This window comes from Schistocerca serialis, chromosome 8, assembly GCF_023864345.2.
Source record: "Schistocerca serialis cubense isolate TAMUIC-IGC-003099 chromosome 8, iqSchSeri2.2, whole genome shotgun sequence".
Classification (NCBI taxonomy): domain Eukaryota; kingdom Metazoa; phylum Arthropoda; class Insecta; order Orthoptera; family Acrididae; genus Schistocerca; species Schistocerca serialis.
In genome coordinates, this window is record NC_064645.1 from 563,544,910 (window position 1) to 563,554,671 (window position 9,762).

General features: G+C 37.6%; 1 protein-coding gene across 1 annotated transcript in view; it reads right to left on the reverse strand.

Annotated features, from left to right (window-relative positions):
* LOC126416048 (BSD domain-containing protein 1-like) overlaps positions 1–9,378 on the reverse strand; it is an 84,240-nt gene extending 74,862 nt beyond the window's left edge. Inside the window, exons 1-2 of the mRNA XM_050083519.1 lie at positions 9,242–9,378; positions 9,000–9,077 (exon numbers count right to left, since the gene is read on the reverse strand). Of these exons, the coding sequence (XP_049939476.1) occupies positions 9,000–9,010 (11 nt within the window). The 5' untranslated portion in view covers positions 9,011–9,077; positions 9,242–9,378. The remainder of the gene's footprint in view (positions 1–8,999; positions 9,078–9,241) is intronic.
* Between the last annotated feature and the right edge of the window lie 384 nt (positions 9,379–9,762).

Sequence of the window (9,762 nt, forward strand, 5' to 3'; positions counted from 1 at the left end):
CGACTGTCCTGTTCGCAGTTACAACACCAAGCTTAATGAAATTGCAGTCAATTATATACAACACAATTCCAAGTAACTCATTAAAGCTGGGAAATGTTTGTGTGTCCAGTGGGTCTGATTTGACTGTGACCTCTCAGCATGTAGCATGACATCTAAACATGCTGTGTGTACTTGCAAAGGACAAAGTTGTCATAAAGGCCAGTAGTTGGCCCACAAGTATACACAATTACATCACGCCACATGTATAAGAAGAACAATAATTTCAATGCAGATTAAAACATTATACAAGGAGGACACTGACACAAAGAGAATATAAGAAAAATATATGGGAAAAAGTTCGACATCATTTGATGCATGGCTTTCAATATGTTATAAGCTGACATATGTTACGATGAGTGATAGATTATTACTTATATTTGTTTCCTCACGTTCAAACCTTTGCAAGTTCAAAGTTTAGTTAGCAAAATTTAACTTTCGGCAATCTTCTGTTCTTTACTTGTTCTTTTGCTTAGCAACAGAAGTTAGCCACCACATTTTAATATTTTATAATGTATGTGTTCTAGAAAATTATAAATCTTTATTTTGATTTTTTTTAAGTAATCTTTATTTGATCGGTTTCTCCCTTTCTTGAAATGTCAGATATAACTCACCTATGGCTGTCTTAGGCTTTCTAATTTTAAGGTTCCACAAGTGTCATAGCCATGCAAGCCTTTTGTCAAATACAAAACACAGAAAACAAACTGACTCGTTAAAAATAGAGAATGGTGTCATTAAAAAATGGTTCTCATTCATTAAAATTAGGACAGACATAATTTTAATGTACCAAGTACCGTACAGTGGGTCCCGCATAATCCTATAATGTGACAGTAAGGTGATGACAAGATCAAACAATAACTGTTTAGGCCTAATTTTTGTGGATTATTTGTCACTTAAAACATGTTCACATTTTGCAGATTTGAAAACCCACTGCCAACAGCACAACGATGCTGAAATGTGTTTACGTCTATATGAAAAAAATTGTTTTGCGTAGCACATGGAACTTATAACCCAGAAATTTTACCTGCATACATGGCCAATGTAAGAGCAGCAAATCAAATGAGGAATGTACACACACCATTTGGCTGAAAGACTGCAGAAAGAGGGCCAATTATAAAACTGTCCACAAACACTTTTCACTGAATCATTCATACTGTTCACAGCAAAGGTGAGTAACATTTACAATACATCCATTCTTGTCTACATTTGCCTAAGAGTGTCTCCTAATCAGTGGTACAATGATCTCTCTTCAAGAACGCATTTCAATAAAACTGACATCCTGCCACAGAATCTTCAGCTGAGAAGCTGCGTAAATATGTAGGGTAATAAGTTTTGTCAATTTCGTAGGCTGTAGCTGATGGGCGGTTTCTATGTAGGAAAATTTTCTGTTGTAACATGTAACAACTTCCCTGGATATGGTACAACACAGTGTGTTTAGTTTCATGGTTGAATGTAGCATCTGCTTTACTGTTTTTCCAGTGATGCTTCTTTTGACGTGAATTAGACACTCACTTGAGCAAATAATCATTTTCATTTGTCTTTGAGAGGCATCAACAATGACACACAAACTTTGGCTTTAATAATGCATCAGAAATGTAACCACTGTGGTGCAAAATTACTGGATATTCAAACCAGAAGTGATCGTGTTGTGTACCCAATGGCACATGACATCATCATGCCAATGGGTTGGCTCGGGATGGCAGTCACCACTGAAACTATCAGTTTATGATTATATCTTTTTTTCCGCACTTGTTTAACCTAATTGTTAAAACTGCTTAAAATAACTTATTTCTGAAATAAATGATTTTTTTTTGTTATTTATTCTTATTATTTCCTGTAATTAATGTAGAAACTGAACAAAGATTGAACAATTCTGACTCCCTCAGTTTCAAGATACACACACTGATCAGCCAAAACATTATGACCACTGCCCATTGTGACATTGGATGCCATCTGGTGGCATTGTGGGCACATGATGTAGTAACGAAAGTGTGCAAGTGGAGCAGATATGGATGGGGGATCACCCTAATGAAGAGATGGGCTGCAAATGGGGAAAATCATTGAGATAAGCATCTTTGACAAAGGGGAGATTATTATTATTACAAAGAACCTGCGAACTAGTATCTCGAAAATGGCGAAGCTGGTCAACCATTCACATGCTACAGTTGTGAGCATTTACGGAATGAGATAGGACAGTCAAGCTACCACTAGGCTCTAAATGGTTGGGCATCCATGACTTTTCACAGAACATGTGGTTTGGAGTTTTGTCTGCCCTGTAAAGTAGGATAGATAGTGATCTGTGGCATCTCTGCCAACGGGGCACAATGTTGGTTCAAGCGCAAGTGTTTTGAGCACACTGTTCATTGCACATTGTTGAACATGGAACTCCATAGCAGACCACCCCTATGTTTTCACATCTTGACCCAACAACATCATCAATTGTTATTGCAGTTGGCACGGGACCACTGGGATTTGACTGTCTATCAATGGAAACTTGTCAGCCTTTCTAGTGAATCACATTTTTGCTACACTACGTCAATTGTCATCTCCAAAATCATTGAAGTGAACGGCGGCTTGAAACATGCATTGTGCTCTTGGACACAGAATGGTGGGAGCAGTATTGCACTATGGGAGTCATTATCCTGCATTTGAATGGAACCTGTGGTAGTAATCAAAGACATGCTGACATCTGCAAACCACCGCATTCATTTGTGCTTGATGTCTTCCCCAATGGTGATGTTATATTCCAGCAATATAAAAGTGACCAAATTCACACAATGTAAATCCTATGGAATCCATCTGGGTTCCTATCAGGCACCATCACCACATAGACGCACCAGTGGCCCGTTATGTATGCAAACCACATGATTTGTGCATAGACATCTAATACCACATACTTCCACAAACCTACCAACAAACTGTCAAATCCCCGATACACAGAATCAGTGATGTATTTCATTCCAAAGATGGACAAACAAGCTATTAAGCAGGTAATCACAATGTTTTGCCTCATCAGTGTAAAATAAAAATATAAAATTAAAGAGGCAAATAAAATAAAAGTTAGAGGTTGAAGAATTCTGTGTGTCATGTTAATTTATCAGCTTTCAAGGGCTACAAGCAGATAGAGAGGCACATTATGTAGATACAAGCAGCAGATCAACTACCTTTTATTTTTAATGTATACTAAGGGGCAATTATTGTTAAGTTTTTAATTTATTACTGTTGCCATAATTTCCTTCCTCTTTTATTATTTCATTGAAATGGGACACAATTGTATATTGCTATGTCGCTTCATAAAAATATTGCCATACTAGGATTGGTGCCATTCTGTAATACAATGGACGTCTGGCGACGACAGCGAGAAATTACTGCGTAGACCAGGTGGGTGCAAGTCTTGCACACTACAAGTACACGCGTACCTTAGGCCATGACACACGGCAACTGGGGCTTTCTTGTGTCAGCAATGCTTAGCAATTCTTATACCGGGTGTTTGTTGCTCACTTCTGTTGGCATTGTTATTAAAACAGCACTAATGGCTTTCACTATTTTCTATAATTACATTATATTTCACACCGATGCAGATTTTATGAATAAAAATTATTAAAAAAAGGTTTATTTAAAAATGAAAATTTTGGCATTGCTGCTATGGTTAACTGTTAATATGTTGTTTTTTTATTTTAACTGGGTTATCAGTAAAAAACAAAAAACACCATTATTCAGAACTAAAATAGCACTATCAGTTTTAACTGGTCGGTTTTTGCTGTCCCTAGTGCTGGGCTTGTATAATGATGATGAAAGCAATCTAGCAATGCTCATTCTCCTTGGAGCCTCCACAGGCAGATATGTCCATAAGTCTGAACAATGGTCACCACTTGCAGACCGTAATGCTCAACATATGTTTACACAATCCATTTGGATCGTCTTGCTGCAAACAAGTTCAAATCCTACTGAATTCTGACACATGCTTTGTAGTGATTTCTCCTCCTAACTCTAAGCACAAGACGATCTTCCAACAAACAAACAACATCCAAATGTTACCTGTGAATGAGAAACCCACTGTGAAAACTTCCCTTATACAGAGAATGTAGATGGTGCTTTAGATGTACATTTATGCTCAAATGTTAAGCTTTTGCATATCCAGGCACGAAGTACACTTCATGCCAATTTGATAATTGTTGCATGTTGACTTCATGGAGTTGCGATTTTAATGGCGAGCAGCTGCGTGGATTCAGCAGATTCAGTCATTAATAAGGAAGAACAATATTTCAGAAGAGTCATGGAAGAACAGAGAAGCTAAGAAGGAAATAATTACACTGTTACCACAGGTGTGGTTAAAAATCTGTAAATATTGTTAAACAAAATGAAATACATAGGTTCGCTCTGCAGTGGCAACAGTGTGCAATCAACTTTTATTTTTGGTAGAAGTGCCTAAACACACACTTTTTGCTTAAAATTCCGATTTCATGAGGGCAAGCTTCTTCATTTGGTTTCCATATGTATACTCTGCAAACTACCATGTGGTGCATGGCAGAAGGTACGTCCCATTGTACCAGTTATTAGCATTTCTTCCTGTTCCATTCACGTATGGAGTGCGGAAAGAATGACTTAATGCCTCTGTGCATGCAGCAATAATTCTCATCTTATCTTCACGATCCCTATCTGAGTGATATGTAGGGGGTTTTAGTATATTCCTAGAGTAATCACTTAAAGCTGGTTCTTGAAACTTTGTTAATAGACTTTCTCCAGATAGTTTACATCTTCTTCAGTAGTTTTCCAGTTCAGTTCCTTCAGTGACACTCTTCCTTGGATTAAACAAATCTGTAACCATTTGTGGTGCCCTTCTCTGCGTCTAATGCTTACATGCAGTCATACATTCAACTGAAACAAATTTTGCTCACCATGTATGCTTATTCCACGTAACAAGCAGTGCCAAAAAAAAATAGTATAGGCTATTTGTTTCTTGTTACAGTCAATACATTATCTGACGTGGAATTTTATGTTTCCATTCAATAGCATGGTTCCAGATATTCTAGTTCAATTTCTGCTTAACGATGCCTATTAACAAGGGACAGCAAAACAGGAAGAATACCCAGTACTTCAGCAGTACCTGAGCAGCATTACTGCATGGTGTTAGCAGACAGACATATATCTGTGTATCCTGCTGTTCACATTTTCTCTGGTGTTTCAACACGTATTTGTAATTCTACTTTTCACAATGTGTAGACGAGGTCATATCAAATGAATACTCCTAATCGCATTCCTTGGTGTCAATGGAAAAGTGAGTTTTCTGCTTACATAATCAGCAGATTAGCATTATTCATAGTTTGATGTTAGCACAAAACTTTTCATAATGAACCTGCAGTGGCTGATTCTGCTAGTTAATGTGCAGCTCATTTCACATCCAAGAGTGCTATCATCTATCATGAGGTTTAAGGAGCACAATGTCACTGTGGGACTGAATAAATGCATCTCAAGACTGAATTTGCAATGCCTGCTGTGGGACACAAGCTGAATTTTTCTTCAACTACGGCGCTTAATGGGCAGCAGTTCACCAATATGCATTTTAAATAATACATGTTTATTTGTCTGCTCAAGCAAACTGTTATACTGTTCTGCTTAACTACAATCCATATTCTACATAGATAACTATGAAAAGCTGTACTAGATCTACAAAGTAAACTCTCCCCAGAGAATAATTTCTGAGCTGAAATCTACATCTACATTTACATCCATACAGTGCGTGACAAGGAGTACACTGTACCACTACTAGTTGTTTTCTCTCTTGTTCCACTTGCAGATAAAGTGAGGGAAAAACGACTGCCCATATGTCTCCATATTAGCCCTAATTTCTCGTGTCTTATCTTTGAGGTCCTTATGCAAAATGTTTGTTGTTGGCAGCAGTAGGATCATTCTGAAGCAAGTTTTAAATTCTGGTTTTCTAAATTTTCTCAACAGCATTCGTTGAAAAGATCATTGCCTTCCCTCCAGGGATTCCCATCCGAGTTCCCAGAGTAATTCCGTAACACTTGCGATATGTTCAAACCTACCAATAACAAATCTAGCAGCCTGCCTCTGAACTGCCTGCAGAAATGCCATGCTTTTGCACCACCAGATGGCTCAGCAGTTGAGACACTAGACTGTTATTGTGGAAGTCTAATCCTTGTCCAGCCATCATGTTTTCTGTCGTTTCCTGAAACTAATTAAGTCAAATGCTGGGATCGTTCCTTTGAATAGCACTTCCGATATCCTCTCCCAACCATTTACCATCTGAATTTGTGTGCTGTCTCTAATCATAACGGAGCTTAAACTCTAATCTCTCTTTTCAGTGTGGTTATCAATCTAAATCTGTTTAGGAATGACAATGTGAGACCTGATACTAATACAACAAAAATATACAATTCAGCCTCAAGTTTTAATGTATTCTGGGCAAACAGAACATTAAGAGGTTCTCCTCAGTATCGGTCCATGCTGTATGCCGATGATGCTCTACTGACTACTGAAAACAAGAATGACCTTCAGTGACATGTTCAAACATGGAATAACCACCTTGAACACTCTGGTCTATCCCTCCAAACAAATAAAACTAAATACCCAACAACATATATAAATAATAAGGACACTGTCAAGACAGATAGTATTAACTTTGCAACGACAAACTTCAAGTACCATGGCTCAAAAATCGTTACTGACAAATTCCCCATTTCTGACATCACAAACCACATTAGCAGTGTGTAACTTAAATGGTGGACAATGGCTGGTGTGATCTGGGATATGACAGTCCCTGACCAACTCAAGTTGGAGATACACCGCTCTGCAATCCACCCCTTTGCCTAGTACAGTGCAGAATGTCGGATGGCAACAAAAGAACCGGACAAATGACTTGCTACAATGGAAATTGAAATGCTTCGGTGTACATCTGGCCTGATAGTCATGGTCACATGACCAATGGTGAAATCTGCAGATAGTATGGAGTGGCACCTGTTGTTGAGAAGACGAGCGAGAACCGTCTGCTGTGGCATGGATATGTACTTCGAGCAGACCAAGATATAACAACAAAATAAGGGTTTTCGTTGAAAGTGGATGGTAAACAATCTAATGGGAGACTGAGACAACAACGGCTCGATATCCTCCATTCGGATTTCCACCCTGACAAAGTGCAAATTCACATCAAATGGAGACACAGAGCTCACCCTGCTGCATTGTGGGACATACATTCTTATTTATGTTTGTTGTACTCTGTGATATGTGAAGTCTATGCATGTGTGTGTGTGTGTGTGTGTGTGTGTGTGTGTGTGTGTGTGTGTGTGTGTGTGTGTGTGTGTGTGAGAGAGAGAGAGAGAGAGAGAGAGAGAGAGAGAGAGAGAGATATTAATTCCAACATTTTGTATGCTGTTGGTGATCCATGTCACACCAAGTCATAGTTACATGTCACACCAAGTCATGTTTAGCTCTCTCACTTTCTGTGACATTTCAATTGTTTCATAACTTAACTGAAAAATGTTAATGAAATCTGAGAAATGTGGACATACTGTGTTGTGGCGAGAAACACAAGAAAGTAACTTTACAAAATTGTGAAAAAGAGTTACATAAATAAATCTTGACAACAGATATTTAAATCAAATAATGTGTCGTATAAAACAGAAAAACTTATAGTTACACTGTTGAGAGAGAGAGTTCAAACACAAATAATAGCCAGTAAACTGATTCTTTCAGAATCTACATTCTCCAACTGCTCACTATTGCAAATTCGTGGGTGAACAGTGGTAATTAAATAGTGTCCTACTTTTGGCTGGAAATAAGAACGCCAACAGAAAAAATTATATATAGCTGCAACAGCAAAAGGAAAAGAATGACCTAATAAAAATTGGTTACATGAATTTTTATATTAAGAAATGATAGGACTTCTCCCTCAAACATCTTGGAGAGCAATTTTGACAATTCAGCATATTACACCCAGATATGACTATGAGGGGGACTTAGCAAGACTTCTAGAACTAATAAATGCCCTCTTCAATAACCGCAGGTGCAACAGAAAAAGCATGCCTATAGGTTTAACTTATAAAATCTGCCTTTCATTATGGTTTCAGAGTGTTTATTAAATCTCAATGAGTGATGATATGGCTTACTTAAGGACCTGGACATTGATTAAGGGGCCGAATTGAATAAGAAGGCTTTTGTGAGAGACAATACAATTCTTGCACCTGATAATACTTTTGTCGAAGCAACAAATGCAAAGTCACCCTATTGTTTACTGTCAGCATTAAACATTGGGTGCTCTGCAGAGAGATGGGCGAGATGACTCCAAGGCTTGGAAAAGGTAAGAAATACACACTCCAAATAACACTACTAACATACATGACATTCATATCTACCTACGACTGTTGCCTTTTATCATTTTATCAGAAAAATAATAATAAACATGTCACATTTCTCTGTTTCCCTCCACCTCACACAACAATAAAAACAGAAATAATTGCCACTTCCGTCATGGAATGGTACATTATAGACATTTTAATTATTGTGGCTCTATCATGTTCACCTCCTTATGTCCTACAGAATAAAGAGTGTAAAAAATAATATATTCTACATAATGTGTGTGAAGATGAGAATCTGAAGCAAAAGGAGAAGGGGAGGTGGGAACCAACAACCAAAATTAATTCTGTCGACCTTATTGCACATAACGTTTCTTTGTTTTTCTTATTTAAAAAACAAACACACACACCCACACACACAAAACAGTGACGGGCACGAAATGGACAGCGCTGTCATTCAAATTCGTAGCAATAACATCCTCATAAAATGTTACAAAGGAAGGCGAATTCACACTACTATAAAAATCCATCTACAAAATGTACACTGTAATATACAGTAATATCTGAAAGTAAATATTATTGACGGTTTTGAAACGAGTAACCCGATGCACACTGGCGAATGTTGATAAGCTTTCAAAATGTATTTGTTACCCTTCTGCCATTGTAGAACTTGCGATGTTAAGGCTCTCAGACGAACCAGGAGCTCATCGGCTAGTCCGATCTGTCTACCTGTTAAATAACAGAAGACGTTAATTTTTGTAAGCTTTCACACTTTCAGTAATTTTAATGTTTACGAATGCTCTTGTCATATCCATATGACGTAGCTCCAAACATATCGTCTAATAACTATTCGACAGAATACAAAGTATGAACAACAAGATTGAAAACTATACCCGCATTTCTAGTTGTTCCGTGTAAGAATGACAACAAAGTGCACTGTATTTATCTTGTTTTGTTTGACGAAACAGATGTACCACACATCATCAACGAACTACTTTCTATACTGCCACCTGGTAGTGAGCTTCTTCAACTACAAATGTCAATAAAAAACATACGACGAAATGGGACAGTGTTTGCAACTTATTTTTCGTATATATTCATTATCATTCTCTTATATAATATTGTACACGACTTTAATGATCGACCATACCGCAAATTTATTTTTCCAAACGAAATGACCTGCTCTGCTGTTAACAGTAAACCAATGTCTCAGAGAAAATGCACAGCGAAGTGATCGGAGCAAATATCGCACATAAAAATTTCAGATTTTGAATCCCTTTTTTTGGAGATGATCGTGATATTATTGATGCAATTTTCAGTTGTTTCATCGTATTCTTAACCGACGGCCTTCACATTGGTTACGTGTTCACTATATGTGCAGACTGTGTCTATAGAAATTTTGATAAGCGATTTT